Below are 18565 nucleotides of genomic sequence, written 5' to 3' on the forward strand. Positions count from 1 at the left end.
TTGCATCTCGTTTCGAAACTAAATCATCCGCGATCGTCTTGTCCGTCTCACCTCACTCTTCTTGTCAGTCAGCTCGACTCACTTTCCTCACTGGATAAATGAAATCTGATCTGTGATGCGACTGTCGTTCGACAAACTGCATTGAGCAGCCGCGTTCAGTTTTTAATTGTAGTGTCTGTTATTTTACTGAACTAAATGATTTTTATTACTATAAAAAATCAAAACGACGGTCACGGAGGGGGTTGGTGCCGCGGTGGGCAAGTGACGTAACCGGTGTTGCGGCTTAACAACAGTATCACCGTCAGCACCGTTTATCGCGGCAAGCCTAATTATGAGTAGCAATATGTTAAGATGTTTTAATTAAGAACTGAATGTTCTTATGGGTTCACACTCTTTATGACCAGTTCGTTGTGAAAGCAAAACTACTTTGTTTGGCCTTCCAAAAGAGGACATGACTAGAAATCAGTGGTTAAGTTGTATTTACAACACTGTTCCAGAACAGTTCAACCCAAATATTCCGATGTGTCCACTGTTTCCTGATCCTGGTAGAGTAGACTACAATGTTGGCTGTTCTGACTCACAGCCTGTAAGTACGTTTTTTATATTTAAAGGATTTGCCACTGATGATTCAAATGCGAGTTTTGAGCAGTGTAGGTAGTTTGTCATTTCTCCGATCACAAATGCAGACATGGTTTTATGTTTACACGGCGCGATGCAATGCAATGCGTAAAAAGACAGTATAAGTCAGGGGTGGGCAAACTTGGCCCTTCCAAGCCACTTTCCTTCAGAGTTTAGCTCCAACCCTAATCAAACACACCTGAACCAGCTAATCATTGTCTTCAAGACTACTAGAAGGCTACAGGCAGGTGAGTTTTATCAGGGTTGGATCAAATCTCTGCAGGAAAGTGGCCTGGAAGGGCCAAGTTTGCTCATCACTGGTATAAGTCATTATAATCTGTAATTATGTCCCCACTGGATGCTTTATGTTGACTTAAGTTAAGCAGTGACTCAGTACAGGTGTGTTAGTCGATCACTATCAGCTCTCATGGAACCTGTTGCGTCAGGTGCTTCTGAACTCACAGACGTACAGCGACACGAACCTGATCTCTCTCTCAGAGTCAGAATAAAGCTCCTCTCTGTCTGCCGCTAGCGTTGAATCCTCTGACTGACGCTCTCTTCAGCAGACTGTCCTGTGAGCCGAGTAATGACGAAGCTTCCTCTGTCTGCTCCTCCAGCTCTCCTGCAGATGATCCACCCAGCACGGATCGAGTCCCAGACGTCCCGCTTCGAATGATCAGACCTCCAAACGAGAGCTCAAAGAGAGACGTCCCGCTGCCGCCGCCGCTCAGAAACAGTGAGTAGACCGTTTGCTCTGCATGCTAAAGAAAGTATGTCATGACTTTAACCTCATCAGCAGTTACTCTAGCGTGACAAACCACCATAACCATAATACCAGGCACAAAAGCATGATGTGTGTTTGTGACAGGTGCCGGTTTCTTTCATGCTTCGTTGAAACAAGAAGTTGACATTTCAAAGACCTTGTTCCACTTTTTTAAAATAGCCAATAGGCTTTAGTTTGCGTCTTATCTGTGAACATGATTGACAGCCTAGGATTCAGGGAGCGGGGCTTTCTAGAGCAGTGGTTTTCAAACCCTCGGGTCGCCAGGATGATTTAAGGAAAATGTAAATGTAACAAAGGTCAAAACTCGGGGAAGAAGGAACCGGCGTAACTTTAATAACGTGACTTTAAAGGGATAGTTCACCCAAAAATGAAAATTACCCCATGATTTACTCGCCCTCAAGCCCATCCTAGGTGTATATGACTTTCTTCTTTCAGTCGAATCCAATCAGAGTTGTATTTAAAAACGTCCTGGCTCTTCCAAGATTTATAATGGCAGTGAATGGGTGTTATTTTTTAATAGTCCAAAAGAAGTCCAATAAAGCGCATCCATCCATCATAAAAAGTGCTCCACACGGCGGTGAATAAAGGCCGAAGAAGAATGGGCTCTTGGGTCAGTGTACTGATAACCATCTATAACACTTTGTAACCGGTCAGCAATGCTGAGAAGACTCTAACAACTGCCTGCAAACACCCAGAACAGCCTAGAAACAGCCTTGTAATTGCAAGTCTGTCTAGAACAGGGGTGGACAAACTTGGCCCTTCCAAGCCACTTTCCTTCAGAGTTTAGCTCCAACCCTAATCAAACACACCTGAACCAGCTAATCATTGTCTTCAAGACTACTAGAAGGCTACAGGCAGGTGAGTTTTATCAGGGTTGGATCAAATCTCTGCAGGAAAGTGGCCTGGAAGGGCCAAGTTTGCTCATCACTGGTATAAGTCATTATAATCTGTAATTATGTCCCCACTGGATGCAACAAATACCTCGTTTATAATGGGTTTTAATGTTTTTGTCTAGTTGCTCTGGCCGGACACGGCATCAACAGTATGGTAAGGGGCGTAAAATTTCCGTCACACGCTTGAGGTATTCGGCCAATCCCAACGCACTGGATAGCTGGACAATCAGAGCACACCTCACTTTTCAGACCAATGAGCTTTGTAAAAATCGACTCGTTTCAGAAAGGCGGGGCATAGAGGAGAAACAATAATGTACAGTATGTGGAAAATAATGTGTTTTTTGAACCTTAAACCACATAAACACATTTCTTTACACCAAATACACAAAATAATGTTCTTTTTAGCAACATCATATGACCCCTTTAATATTTAATACAGACTTTTCATTACAAATTATAAACAGCTGGAGTGAAGCACTGAATTGAAAAATAATCATGATAATAAACAAATAAACATTTTATTTGTCTCCCTTTTGCTTTAATAACTCCACATATTTGAGAATGATTCAAAGAACATCTATTGCTTCAATGGAAAGAAGAACATGGAAAAGAAATAGGACAAGAAAAGTTAGTTTATTTCCAGTTTTAAATGAGATTTGTCCTAGATGGCCCTAAATTCTAGATTTGTGGTCTGTGTTATTTCAATAGTGAGTTTCCTGTGAGGGTGAAATAGATCCCCATGCAGTTTCCGCTCATGCTCAAGTTGGTCACACAAATTTGCTGTTCTTCACACATTGCTACACTATTGACAATGTTTGTTTATTTTTTTTGTCCGTGAATTTAACTAATGTGACTGCACTTTTCACTTTTGGACCCTACTGTATACTGTATTTGTCAGGTCATCTCTCTACTTGAGACTTTCCTTTTAGATTTGAAGGTGACAGTGGAGGAATGGGCTACCACATCTGAGATGTCTACGCTGCTTAGGTTTCTTACCCTACATGATTTGTTTCTTCTGTTTCAGAGTCTGCTTTAGGGGACACTATGGACCGACTCTCTCAGCACACCTCCAGCGAGCCTGTGCCTAATCTTCCCAGAGATGAGCTGGACCAGGACTACCTGGAGCCCAGTCTGTATCAGGACCTGGACCAAGATCACGAACAAGCTGAAGACCAGCGACTTGAAAGTGACTTCACTCCATCTAAGACTGTGGAGCTCAAGGTTCTGTGCACACAACAGTGTTTAGTGTCAGCTTCTTCATTTAGTTTTCAAATAAGTATTCTATTGAAAAGAAGTAGTTTTAGGTTCATACCATCTTTGCGTTACGGGTGGCAATATGTAAATGTTCTTCTGAGCAGATTTAAACAACTAGTTGCAAGAATTCCAATCACATTTTTTAACTAACTCTCCCCTTGCCATCCCGTCTCCCACTCCAAAACCTTTTCCTAACTTTGCCTTTCTTCTCTGCACCTGACTTAATCTTAAATATATTTCTTTGCCTGCCGGTTTTGTTGACATCTCTTCTGAATTTAACTTTCCAACCTCTACAAATCTGCCTCTACACTTACCTTCCTCTCCCTGTTTGCTAATTTCCTCAGTTTAATTCAGATTCGGCACTGTTCTTCCTGCTTCTAACCCTTCACTGCTGTCCTCTAACTATCGCTTCTTTCTTCATCTTCTCGCTGACAGAGGGAGGAGGCAGGTTCTCCTGTAGACTCTAAGACGGAGGTATTTTTAGTGTGATTTATCTATCTGTGTGTCTAATTGTCTGTCTGTCATTGTCTCAAATGCACTCTAAATCTGCATACACACTGCTAGCATGGCTTTAGCGTGCCTCGAAAAAATAGCAACGTGATTGCTATGTTAGCCACATGGCAGATCATGTAATTTTCCAGCCTTCATGGCTTTTCTTTAGATCCAGATGAGACCATTGTTCATAGCTGGATCATATAATGGTTATTTGTCAAGTATTTAAAGGAGAACTATGATAATGTACTTTGATTGGCTTTGTTTTTTTATTGTCCCGCTTAAGTCAATATGAAATCACTGCTGATACTGTATTTCCTTAATACACATTCCTGGTCTTATTGTGTGCGATTCATCAGTGCACATTATTCCAAAAAATGTTTTAATCGTATGTCAAAATGTAAAATGTAACTTCATCAGCTTCATTACTTTCCTTTTTGTTACCCAGGCTGTACTAGTGCAGAAAATAACTATTTAGGCTTTGTTTTAGGCTACTGTTGTACAGAATGGAGGCTTTCAAAAAACTTACCAGTAGTGTATGCAATAATGCAAAGCATGTAACTAACATTATATTAATTAAGATTAATATAGGTTCTAGCTGTAATAATTAGTAACAAACAATACTTACGTTTACAAATAACACTTAAAAAGGGTCACATTTACATCATCTCCATAATCCAGTGTTTTTCCTAATTGAATATCCTGTTTCATTCCCAAATATACAGAACATAACAGATTTAAAAAGGGTATGATTGCCATTTCATGTTGACTTTAAGAAATCTTGTTCACTAACTGTATGTACACAGGAATAAAATGTGTTATATATAATATTAGAAATTGATTAAGTAACTGTACAAAGTGCTATTGTATTATTTAAATATTATAACTACATACAGTGCAATATGAGTTTTAGAATCAAACACTTAATTTAAGTTAAACATATTTATGCACATAGGCACCTGTTGTGAATTTGGCTGAAATTGAGCACTTTTTGTGAACATAAAAGTACAATATTTTTAGTGAAGGAGACCCAATTTTTTCCATCTGTTTTCATAAATCGAAGGATCACTTGTACAAACGCTTTCTTAAGTAGGGAGGAGCTCAGGGACATTCTTCAGAAACAGAGCTGATGTTTTGCCATACAGCCAGATTAGTCTTGTCTTAGCACCATGTTGACTTAGACTATTTGCAGAACAGCCCATGTATTGATTTGTGCTGGAAAGGTTTTGCAGAGATTAAGTATGTCATTAGTGTATCGTTTATCCATGCTCACAGATAATTTCCAGAACATACCAGTCTGCACCTCATAAGACATGTATGATAAAAAGAAAGCTCAGGAGATTTGTGTCACTGAATTTGATACAGTATGCCATGTTGCTCAACGTGACTAAGACAACTCTAAACCTGTGTATCTGAGGCAGTGAGACAACCTCTTTCACTCTCTGTACTTCCATGGCTGACATCAACGTCTGTATGAGAGTTCCTCTCTCTGTTTGGCTGCCTGCTTTATGAATTCAACCATGCTCTGCCTCTCTGTCTCCACTACCTCACTTTGCCTCTGCCTCCGTTCCTTGGCTTGCACCACCACCCCCCTCCCCCCACCACCCCTTTATCCCAGTTGGATCAGGACTTGGCCCCACGTCCTAAACAGGAGGTACTATTTCTCATCCATCAAATGCCTGAGCTGTCAATCTCTGTAACTACACATGTTGCAGTTTCTCTTTCTTTCTGTAATTGTTTTCTATAGGAAGTAACAGAAAACTGAGCCAAGATGGCAGTTCTGTTACAGTTCTTTGGTAACATCTGTTACCAACACCAGCATGTTTCATGCTTTATGTGCTGCTTTGTTGTCTTAAATGTTGACGATGTAGTGATTCATAAAGGAGAGGGCTCAAATCATATATTGTCGTGATCTGTAGGCATCACAGTATTTACAGTACACAGCATGTTAGAGTATTAGACTAAAATGATGCTGTGTCTAAAATGTTCTCTTGAAAAGAAGAATGTACAGTCTAAAATGATGGAACTGATCATTTTATTCATATTGGTTTATTGGAGTTTTCTATTATTTCAACATGCTTATTCATGTATTTCAAGAACAGAACATGCCTGATGTTTGCATTTGCCTACTTATTATGTACTTACCACGGTTAGATAAACATTTGTAAACAGCTGTGCTGGTCTCCAGAAAGCCCTCACTTAAAGGGTTAGTTCACCCAAAAATTTAAATTATGTCATTAATTACTCACCCTTGTATTGTTTGAAACCCGTAAGACCTTCGTTCATCTTCGGAACACAATTTAAGATATTTTGATGAAATCTGAGAGCTCTCTGACCCTCCCATACTGTCCCTGTTCACGACAGTATCATGACGCGAGCGTGTGGCGGCGCTGACCCGGCACCGCCACACGCTCGCATCATGATACGGTCATGAACGCGTGTCCACAAGTGAAGCAGTAGAGATGAAAATGTGGTGATAATATCGTTGTTGTTATGTTTTCTTTGCGCAAAAAAGTATTCTCGTAGCTTCGTAACTTTACAGTTGAACCACTGATGTCACATGGACTACTTTGTCGATCATCTTGGTACTTTTCTGGACCTTGAACGTGGTAGGACCCTTGCTGTCTATGGAAGGGTCAGAGAGCCCTCAGATTTCATCAAAAATATCTTAAATTGTGTTCCGAAGATGAACGAAGGTCTTACGGGTTTAGAACAACACGAGGGTGAGTAATTAATGACAGAATTTTTATTTTTGGGTTAACTAACCCTTTAAGTAATTGCTGAAGGTAAGTGGTTCTACCGATTGACCTGTTTGTTTTATAGCAGTTCCTGGATAAACCAGAGGATGTGTTGCAGAAACATCAAGCCAGCATCAATGAGTTGAAAAGAGCGCTGAGAGAGCCCAACAGCAAACTGGTCCACAGAGAGAAACATCTCTCTGGAGCCTCGTCTGGTAGCACTCCGGAGAAAAAGTCTGTGAGTAATTGGTACCTGCAAGGAATCGTATTGTACGGTCACGGTGCCTTTTTAAAAAGCAAAATGCTATATAATTAGTGTTATTCCTACAAGATTCCTGTTGTGGATTATTCAGATTTATGTCAGTACCGGTCTCGGATTTAGTGTGCGAATGCTTGATTCGTTATTCATGAACTCTTTTTTTATATGACTAATCTCTCTTTAAGTTGATGCTGTTTGAACCATTTCATGTCATGCCTCTGGTCAAGTGCTAGCAGCAAATTTGATCTTTAATAGAATCTGGCTGGAGTGGTTTATTTGAACACAGCATGAATGCATTTTCTTTAATTACTGTTATAAAGACAATGATATTGTTTGATAATAAAAGCAAATGGCATTTTAAGTACTTATGTACATGAATGTCTCCCTTTTGTTTAACTTCAAAACATCCATCCAACATTGTACATACAATTCTTGATAACATGAATTTTTTTCTCCTCAGATCAATAAATTATCTTGCGTCATAAGATTTTTTCAGATTCATATTGAAAATATATGCGCTATACAAATTACAGTAGAGGGTGTTGTTGGCACTGATAGGCCATTGAAACTGTTCACTCTATTGATATATAGGCCTCAGAGGATTCCCTATTGATTGAGAAGCAAGATGGTTGTCAAAGAAACCTGCCCCTCAGTAAAAAAGATGAAAAGAGCAGGAGTCCTAGAGTAGCTTCATTAGCCACTGGATTCAACAGAGAGACAGAAGACAAAATGAGAGGGAAAACCACCACCACACACAGTGTCATAAGAGAAAAACAAAGTGTAGCAAAAAGGACCTCAACAGAAACCATCCTATCACCAGAGAAGCCCCTGAGAAATCGTGCTAAAAGCCCTACTTTAAGGTACAACCATTTCCAGGGTTCCAGTTCTTTGGAGGAGAAAGCATATGATAATGGGCACCCTCAGGACAGATGTTTGTCAGAGAATGTCATTCATACAAATGGATGTGATGAATATGCAACAGAGAGACTCTGGGGCAATAAAAAGTACATGGGGGTAACCAATAGAGAAGACTATGACTTGGCAAGGTATGTAGAGAGAAGCTTCGGAGAGGCTTCTCCCAATGCAGCCGTGGACAAATATATGAGAGATCGATATAATGAAAACCGGTGGGAGAGGCAATCCTGTGAAACAGAATCAGAAAACACCAGAGCAACCTTACAGAAGCAAACATCTAAACCGGATTCAAAGGGTAAAGGCTCAACAATCCAGAGACATGATTCTACTGCAAGCGACACATCACAGTCTGAGGTGAAACGAATCGTTCCACTGAAGCCTGAGAGGTCAAAGAAGTTGAAAGGCAATAAAGGAGCCAAGCTGCAAGGACAACCGAGTGAAAAAAGCATTTCAGGATCATTTGATGAAAGTGAAGGGACCAAGTCTAAGGAGGAGCAAGTTGGCTTTGAGAATGCCCTGGACAGCTTGTCACAGCCCAGAAATTCTGCAGCTTTAGAAAGCACTGGAACTTTTGCCAAGCAAGACTGGGCAAGTAATTGTCACAATAGGGAAGTCAGAGAATATAGCTGTCAGTCTCTCCAAGACAGGCCCCAATTAAGGGATCTCAAGAACAATGCAGACCACAGACTTAGTATCGAACAAGATCAGTTTCTTTTTGAAGATCCATTGTTTATGTTTGACTTTCCCACCAATTCAGCATTTCCAGCATTTGACCAGATTCCCCCTTTATACCCACCTGTAAAATCCCAGAGGGCAAGAGATACACGTACCAAACCTATCACCAAAAGCGATTCTGGCAACAGTCTTCACAAGAGCTCCACAATGGAATCTTCCAAGAGGAAACCAGTGGTAACAACTGCTTGATAATCTGCTTGTCACTCATAGGAACTAAAGCATCGCATGAAACGGCACATCCATATCTATAGTTTTGCATAATGCATATGTCAGTAAACATAAGCAACCTGTTTCTGAGGAGAGTTGAGTAGAACAGTCAGCTTTTTGTGTAATCGTAGCATTGGCTGATAGAGGTATGAGGTACTATAACCGCTGTCTGATTGGATGAGGACGTGCCACTTCCTTTTCCTCTCCTTCCTCTGCACAGTTCAACATCTGCTTGCGCATTTGAGAAACACTTAGGATCTTCCACATAATCTCCATTGCTTAAGCTTTAGGCTTCCGTTCCACTAACTTTCCACCTGATGTGCGGCCTTTCCTTCCAACATTCTTGCTCTTGTTCCCTCTTACCAGGCATGTAGGGAATGGTTGTTGCAAGGAATCAAAGGCCTGTGCACCATATTGTTATGCTAAAATGCCATTTTTGCAAACAAAAGGGCTTCTGCAAGACTTTCAAAAATGGCCATGGTATTGTTCATAAGAAGGGCTCTGAAAGTTGATTTAACAAGGAACGGATTTAGCTATCATTTAGAATATAATATGCCCATCTTCATTATTAAGGATTTTGAATTTGCTCTTTGACTTGGCTGGAAAATAATTGGTCAATAATTTATTTTACAACAAACTGCAGGAAACCTTGAGGGCTTTCTCTTTTTTATGCAAAAGCCCACGGAGCTGCAATTTCAATAGTCACCAGTTATTGTCAAAACAGATACTACCGTATTTCACTCAACATTGAAACTGAAAGAAATTAATTAAAAAATAATAATAATAAACCTGGACTAGAAGAGCCTGAGGAATAACCATGCAAAATGATGTCTAATATAGATATAATGTTCTGATTGATTAAAAGGCTCTTTAGTGGCACTTAGTGCAAAATTGCACCCAGCTGCCATAATATATTTTAACTTTCAATTGTTGTGGTGCAATATGCTGTACACTCTAGTTCACACTGTTGAAGACTCTTTGTCTACATTTGTATCTGTGTCAGTCAGTGTATTCGGTCAGTTATATAAATGTCTGGTTGTTGGTTCAGAGCCTAGTCTGGGCTCCTTCCCTGTTATCTCAAATTTCAGTGCACTAACTTTGCATTGCTCTTCCTATTATTTCATCTCATATTCCAGGAGCCCCTTCCCACTCCAGCAATTCATGCGGAGCCTCAGGAGGAAGCCCAGGTGCCTCATTTTTCCACTCATCTTAGCTACTGCTACCTCCTTGCTAACTCAAAAGCTTTGACTTTCACATTTTTGTACACATAAGCACTTATATTTGCCTTCTGTCTTCTGCTCCCATCATCACAGCATGAATTAAGTGCATGATCCAAACCATCCTACACAACAATCCTACACAGAAATGTCATTGAATGCATCCACCACATGCATTGATTCCTTGGAACAGTTTAGGAAGTTGCCACACTTAGCATGAATTTAACATGAAGTTGTAAAAATGGCTATAAACACTGAGATTGCTGTGAAGGATTAATATATGAACTCAACATACAGAATTGCAGTACTCTACCCTTGGGTGAACATTTTCTATCAGTATATTATTGTCTCAGTTTTTCCTCAGAGACATGTAACACTTCTGACATTTCAGTTAGTCTTTTGAGTTGAACTAACCCCTGCATCCTTACTAGATTCTTTAACCATCAGTCACCACAATGTTGTCTCATTCTTGTCTTGTGAAGAAGATGTAACATCCATTACACTGCCTTGTTTTACCTGTTTGTCAGTCAACATTTGCTCTTGTAGCATAGCTGGTTCCTTGCACCAAGACCTATTTTTCTGCTTCTTCAGAGAGAGCCCTGGGAGAGACGCTTAGGATCGGTGTCAGAAGATGATCCTGACCCAGACACTCTGTACCTGAAAGAGACCCACCTGGGCATTGAGCGCAAATGCTCGAGTATCACTGTTAGCTCAACGTCCAGCCTGGAGGCTGAGGTGGACTTCACTGTGCTCATGGACTTCCAAACGGGTATCGAGGAATTTTCTAGAGGCATGACTGAGCTGGAGGAGAGAGACTTCTCATCTGAGTTTGGCCTCTCTGACCGTCCCACCCATCCAGCCTTTATACTGGGAGCAGATCCTATCTATCTTCCAGAGGAGAGACCTGTAGAAGTACCAAGGCCCATAGAGAAACCAAAGCCTGTTGTAGAACAGAAGCCACCGGAGGAACGTAAACCAGAGGTAGACAAGTGTCTTATCTCTTTCAGCAAAGTGGCTGGCTCACCCAATCACTGGTCAGAGTAAATGTGTAAATGTGCTGATGGATGCAGTCACATCCCATTTTTTTCTCACATTCTACAGGGCATCAGAGCAAAGCATGAAATTACATTGGAATTTGAGTTCATGATTGATGCTAATTCCATTCCATTTGATGCTGCCCTCCATAGTTCAGTCAGTCAGTTCAGGTTTGGTTTCTTTTGATTTAAGAATTTTGTTATGTTTTTCATTGCTTCTTATTCTTTTCTTTTGAACCATAACTCACCGTATGCTGCCAAGTTCATTTGATTGGCACTGTGTTTCTTAAATCTCATGATCATTGCCAGGTTTCAACTTAATCTGTTTAATTTCTTTCCCAAGCCTTTTGTACCTAAGAAAGCTCCTCGGTCAGTAAAAGCTGCCCAAGCCCTGAGGAAAGACTCTACAGAACAAGCTAATACCCAGTCGATGAGACGGGAGAGCTCTGAGTCACCCCCAATCCATCCTCTCAGCAGAGAGAGCAGTGAAATCATTGCCTCCCAGGCTCTGAGGAAGACCGAGGTCAAGATCGAGACACAGCCCAACGGCTCCGAGGTCACCACGACCATAATGGAGATTGCAGACCCGGTAAAGACCTTTTAGCTCATCATATGTACTTTAGTGGTGATATGTCACTGTACGATTGGTTAGAGAAACATGCTCTGAAGACTGTAATTATGTAAATGATCATCAATTACATGAGTGAAATTACGTTCTTTTATTACTTACATGCACTGTGGTGGATCTTGTAACTTCTGTTTGCTGTCTTAGGACCATGGCATCAGCAGTATGCGAGAGGCCGCATACTCTATGACAGAGAGAATCTCTCCTGTAAGTATTTTCATCTGGTGAACTTGAGTTTCCATACCTCCTTCTGTCTTTGCTTCTGCTCTATCATTTTGTCTGTTGCTTTTATTTCCACCTTTAGTTCCAGAGTTTGTTTCAGATGGCTTGCATTATTTGTGAGGTATAACACTACCTTATATATTTCTTGTTTTGACAAGTGTTTATTCATTATATTCTTGAACAGGTGAACCTGGGATCATTAGCTAGAGATGGTTCACCTTTAATGGTTACTGAGAATGTAACATCAGCCACTACAACTCATGTTACTAAGGTATCTGAAAAAAATATCTTCTGGTAGTCAATTTTTAAGGAAAGGCCTTCTTGGAGGGTTGAAAATGTACATATATATGTGTTTTGGTTTTGTAGACGGTGAAGGGAGGCTACTCGGAGACAAGAATTGAAAAAAGGATTATCATTACTGGTGATGATGATGTTGATCAAGATCAGGTAGGTGCAGAAGGAACTAGGGCTGGACATTTTTAATGAGATATATGATTTATATCAGCTTTAGAAGGGTTAGTTCACTAAAAATGAATATCTTGTTACCATTTAGGCTACTCATACTCAGATCATTCCAAACCTGCAAGACATTCATTCATAGTTGGAACACAACCCTTACAGAAAAACCACATGATCTTCACATGTGAAAATCATGTTAAAACGTGGTTTAGGAACATTTTCATGGTTTCACACATTTACACCATGAAAATGTTCCAAAACCACATGTTCGTGTGCGTTTCACATGTGATCACATGGGTTTCACATATTTCACATGTGACACTTTTGTTGTCCACATTAGTTTGGGGACCAGTTCTCACTTCTATCAACCATGACTTTTGCCTCAATAGACTCCTAATTTGCTGCTTATTAATAGTTAGTAATGTAGTTAAGTTTAGGTGTGGGGTAGGACTAGGAGATCTAAAATGTGGTCGTGCAGAATAAAGGTCCTTCCACACTGAGTCCAAAATTTTCGAATTTTTTTCATATTCATCATCCTAAAAAAATTATCACACACAGAAACCTGAGTCCGATTGCATATTAATTAATTATTAATAATGATTTTGTTTTCCTATCTCTTCTTAAAAAAAGAAAAAGAAAGAGGAAATATCGGGTCCATTCAATCCTGAGATAGTGTAGAAAGGAAGCAGAGTTCCAGCTCCTTATTAAGGAGCTACGGGATTATCCCAGCCGATTCAAAATTTACTTCAGGATGTCAGTGGCTCAATTTGATGCTTTGCTAGCGATACTGGAGCCACATATTAAAAAAACCCCCACCAATTTCCATGAACTCAGTGTGCAAGGACCTATACAGTGCTTTGTGCTGCAAGATGAAGTGGATCAACTTGTCAGAGTCCATTCTGGATTTTGGCGTTCGCTTGTACCGTGTCTCTGAATTGTCAAAACACCTCCCAAAATGCTTGCTATGGATGCGAAAAATGCAGAAACTCGAACCTGATCTGAATTTTTTTATGATGGACGAAAGTTTCGTAGGCAGCATGTAAACGCGATTGACACGTGAGGTCGTATTTATATTTTAACGTGAAAATTTCGTACTCAGTGCGCAAGGACCTTAAAGGCACAATATGTAAAAATGTTTTATATAACAGTGTTATATATTTTGCTGACTTGTGTACTTACATTATCCCAAATGTTTCGAAGAATGTTTAAATCCAGAGAAATAAGCAATTTTAACTAGTGACACGGACCGTGGCCATAGTGTCATTGTGTCGCCTGCCAATGACGTCATAACCCCTCGATTTCCGGTTTTGTTTTGTAGAAAACGTATCAGGTTACTTATGTAACCATGGATCCCTGAGTAGGGAACGAGACACTGCATCCTCTAGGGGTCGCTATGGGGAACGCCTCGTCGTGACCCGTGTCTGAAGCATACATTGAAAAAACACCAACAACACGTTGGCCAGCGACAGCCCATGACATCACTACCGGTGCGATTATAGTATAAATAGGCGCCGGGAGAACATGTCATTCACTTCTTTGTCTGAAGCTTGCGTTCGAAGCATGGCAGGAAGCCTAGAGGACACAGTGTCTCGTTCCCTACTCAGGGAACCATGGTTACATAAGTAACCTGAGACGTTCCCTTTCAAGGGAACTTCGAACTGCGTCCTCTAGGGGTTGCTATGGGGAACGATATATCCACGCCACCATGCTGAGGGGAGTGTGGGCCAGAACCATGGCGAGTACTAAGTATCAACTTTACCATTTTCATGGTGAGTTGCCCCTGGGACTTCAGATGGCTTTCCGTGACTTTATCCCCTATGGCCAAAGGCCTAGGCTACATACCCAACTTACCTGTTAGGGCCAGACTCCTGGGCCCGGGGTAGAGCTCAAGGCTTGGAATCATAATGGATTCCTTTAAGGGGATAAAGGAACCTAGTATCACACTAAGTCTTGGCCTGTCACACAGGGGCTACCGCTTGCTCTTGCATAAGCTCTGAAAGGAACTGTCTCAACAGACCTCTAGTGGCCACATCCTGTTAAAGTAGGTATCCTAGGATAACTAAGTGGAGTGGTGCCCAAGGTGAACGGGGCTTAAACCAGCTCAAGAAAAGGCACGAAGCAACCGCGCGAAGCCCTCACCATACAGGTTTTTAGAAAAGAACGCAAAGAACTAGCGTGCGAACTTACCACAATGTGGATTTTAGAAAGTGCACAAAGCCTTCACATGCACACTTACCATAACATGGATTTTAGGATACCGTTCTAAGGGGGCTCTTGTGGCATTCTGAAAGAGCAGCTCATAGATGGAATGGTGCATACAAAACCCAATATGTTTGAGAGTCACCAACTCGATCTAAATATAAAGCTGGAATGGCTAGCAGTAAATCTCTAGCTGAGGGGGCAAACACTCAGCTCTCACATGAGAGGGGAGCTCAACCTACCACATGTTCCAATGCTGGAACAGCTAGCAATAATTTACTTAGCTGAGGGAGCAACACACCCAGCTCTAGAACGAGAGGGAGGCTCGGACCTACAGCATGTTCCAATACTGGAACTGCCAGCAGTAAAGTTACCTAGCTGAGGTAACACAGACCCAGCTCTCAATGAGAGAGGGGGCTCGCCCAGCATGATCGTTAGAATCAGAGGTAAGTGTACTGCAAGCTAGCCAAAAACTCAGCACATCAGAGAGGCGGAAGCATGAAGCCGGAACCAGGGCTATCATACCGGCTGGACAAAATATCGACGAGTGAGGTAACACTGCCAGTCGAGCACCTGGTTTCTGAATCCAGCAAAGGGGTGCTCACAGAGGACCTACCTTAAAAAGGACAGAAACACACAGGTCCCGGAAAATGCTGCAAAGAAATCTCACAGAAGGATTATACACACATAACCACCAGCACATTAAAAACATATATATATATATATACATATATATATATATATAGAATGGATCATACTCATCCACCATGGTCCCCGTTGGATCACATCCCTAGGTCTTGCCTACCTCCCTTTGACCCGCGATTCCTTCTAACCCTACCTGCAGGCGGGGGAGGAGCACGAGTTGCGACACTAGCCTTCTGTGGTCATCTCTGATCCTCAGACCGAGACGGACCAGGACCCCTATGCTGTTCGGGCTTAGACCTGTTCCATCGTGAAATGAAGGACTGAAGGCTGCTGAGCGCGCCTTTGCCTCCCTGAACTTCTCGACCACCGTCTCAACGGAGGTAACCAAAAATATTCGGAAGGCGAAAACGGCACATCGAGAAAAAAGCCCCTCTCTTCCATCCTGATATCTGCCAGGTTCACCCACAGATGTCTCTCAATACCTACTATAGCTGCCATGCTTAGTAGCACAGAGAGTGAGATCTGTGGTGCGGCGAAACTCAGCTACCTCATCAAGCCTTTATCCAGGTCTTCCAGCAGGTCAGCCTAATATGCCTGGTGCACCGCATTGTGCGCAACGAAGCAACAGCCTGACTTGCTGCTATGTATGCCCTGGCATCTAAGCGAGACGGCAAGGAGGGAGTTTTAAGAGAGGACGTCTCACCCATAGAAAAATAGCTTTTTTACAGGGGCATCCTCTCATAGTCGTTTCCGCGCATCGCCTCGATGTTGGCATAACTCGTATGCTAGAATCGATGAATGCGTAAGAAAGATAACGCTCAAAACTCACCATACGCAGAGCAGGAGGATTGGGAAGGCTCAGCCTCAGCTTCTTCGCCGTCCTCAGACATCTCCTGCTCTTACCGGGCCGAACCCAGCAGAGCACCGGCCCCCGGATCAAACGATGTTAAAGAAATAACATCATCCTCCAGCAGCTTACTCTCATCCACAGCCGACGAGCGCAAGAGGGAAAATCCCTTTTTAAACTCATCAGCCGGATCCACCTGTGATCCCCACGAGCCCATCCTCCTCCGTGCCTCAGCAGCGGTGGGTCCTGAGCCGCGGGAAGCAGATGGCTGCCCCCCTTTCCTCGAAAAGAGAGACAAACGAGAGCGGAGCTTTTCATTAAAATACGCTCACAATGAACGCAGATTGCCCCCTCAAGGACATCGCGTGCGTGCTCTTTGCCCAAACAAATAACGCAGAGATCGTGTGTGTCATCAGGTGTCAAATAACGACGACGCGGATGCACACACCCTGTAAACGCTTTGCTAGTGCTCGCCATAACGATAGGAATATAGATCGCTCTTACCACGGAAATGCACGCTTCAAACAAAACGGTCAGTGAAGATGAAGAAGAGAATGACATGTTCTCCCGGGCACCTATTTTACTATAATCGCACCGGTAGTGCAGAAGAGGTCGACTGTGGCATAATAAAAGCTCCGCTGCTTTCGAGTCGTGTGTCGCGCTCGTTCAGCGGCCTCGTTTCGCTTCGATGGCTTTCAGCCTCACCCTGCTTCATTCTACTACGTTAATAAATCATTAGCTCATCCATGAACATGATTTCTGCCCGAGTCCCGTCAGATTGCTTCGGCTGTGGGGATGAAGACGACAACTCCCATGATTCCACACCCAGTCATGGAGTCATCTAACTACGCCTTTGTTTCTGTTTTTTTTTTAATACATGCCCTCTAGCGGCGAAAAATTACATATTGTGCCTTTAAGGCTTTATACTAATAAACCGCTAATATGATATTTATATGCATGGTAATAAGTAACTAGTTAGTAGTGAGAATTGGTTCTTAAAATAAAGTCTCTTTTTTATAAAATTTTATTTTTTTATATTTTATTAAAAAATATTGTCATTTGTGTTACGAAGATGATCAAAGGTCTTACAGGGTTGGAATAACATGAAGCTGAGGATAGGGCTGGGCGATATAACTAAAAAAAATTATCAACGATATAATGTTTTATATTGTTTGGTATCGATAATTATTGACATTTTTTATAACCTTTTTTAAAACAAAGAGCAATAGAATTTTTTATTTTTTTATTTTTCTAATTTCTAATGTTTTATATGCAGATTAAATAGGTCTTAAGGAAATTTTTGTCTTGTCTCCCGAGGCCACAGGAGGGCGCAATGAGCAAAATAATGCAGCACATTTAAATTGTCAACGCGAGGAAGTAACTCTATAAAAAATGTGCTGAATAAGCGTTCTGTGTGAATGGCTTGGTTTCGGTTTTAACATAATCAAGATCTTCTCCGCATTGAGCTTCTATATTTCTCTTAATATTTTGAATGAATAACGCAGCAGCGGCACGTCTCGTGGGCTAGACTAACAAAACATTAAAATGCAACAATGTCACTTACATCATCATCACCGCATCTCGTGCTCCACTGATGATGTTCCCTGACGCACACCTAACATTGCAAATGTTTATTTTAAATTCGACTAATATTCATTCTTTATTTACAATCTCCTCATCACAGACAGGCACAGCACTCATTTCAGCATGTGTTCGTGTTTGTGTGTGCTGTCTGCTCATAGCACGTGCCTATATCGTGCGCTACATCGATCATTTTTTTACTGTTATCGAAGAAGGTGTACCGTTGATAAATACTGATACCGTTTTATCGCCCAGGTATTTACATGATTTATCTATGAACATCATTATTTTTTAATAAAAAATATCATAATATATATAACCATAAATATTAACTTCACTTCCCCTCGCAACAAAATCTCTTGAAAATCTCGGTGATGACGGTGAGTAATTCCTATCCTCCGGCAAATTATCACTCACATGAGATTACAGAAATTAGCAAACAACAACGATTCAACTGGTTCCTGATGGACAATATCAATATCATCATACATTTTTTCTTGTTATAGAAGCCATTTTAAAATATGTCACAATAGGAAAGAAAAGAAAAATCTGCTTCAAGCTGCCTTTAAAGGGCAAATTAATTAGTCAGAAAGCATATTACTAATTCATTAGCTGCATGTTTCTCTCATTTAATTTGAGAAATAAATTACTTTTTCACAGGCGCTTGCCATGGCAATAAAAGAAGCCAAGCAACAGCACCCTGACATGTTGGTAACCAAGGCTGTAGTTGTCAGGGAAACAGAATCTTCCACTCAAGATCCACATGAGGAATCGAAGGTATTTGTCACCGCTAGCCTCTGCATGCACAATTAATCCATCCATTTCGAAAATGCATATTATG

The 18565-nt window shown here is 41.3% G+C and overlaps 1 protein-coding gene across 5 annotated transcripts in view; it reads left to right on the top strand.

The window, feature by feature from the left end:
* LOC107551534 (band 4.1-like protein 1) overlaps positions 1-18565 on the top strand; it is a 64554-nt gene that overhangs the window by 43563 nt on the left and 2426 nt on the right. For 2 of the 5 annotated variants that reach the window (XM_016233149.1, XM_016233151.1), the window contains exons 12-22: positions 3320-3516; positions 3985-4023; positions 5660-5695; positions 6865-7017; positions 7630-8862; positions 10704-11093; positions 11490-11735; positions 11919-11978; positions 12178-12264; positions 12360-12440; positions 18385-18501. In XM_016233149.1, the coding sequence (XP_016088635.1) occupies positions 3320-3516; positions 3985-4023; positions 5660-5695; positions 6865-7017; positions 7630-8862; positions 10704-11093; positions 11490-11735; positions 11919-11978; positions 12178-12264; positions 12360-12440; positions 18385-18501 (2639 nt within the window). Of the gene's footprint in view, positions 1-3319; positions 3517-3984; positions 4024-5659; positions 5696-6864; positions 7018-7629; positions 8863-10703; positions 11094-11213; positions 11318-11489; positions 11736-11918; positions 11979-12177; positions 12265-12359; positions 12441-18384; positions 18502-18565 lie in introns of those variants that run through there. The other 3 variants (XM_016233150.1, XM_016233152.1, XM_016233154.1) reach the window with 3 other exon arrangements.

This window comes from Sinocyclocheilus grahami, unplaced genomic scaffold (assembly GCF_001515645.1).
Source record: "Sinocyclocheilus grahami isolate Dianchi unplaced genomic scaffold, SAMN03320097.WGS_v1.1 scaffold426.1, whole genome shotgun sequence".
Lineage (NCBI taxonomy): Eukaryota > Metazoa > Chordata > Actinopteri > Cypriniformes > Cyprinidae > Sinocyclocheilus > Sinocyclocheilus grahami.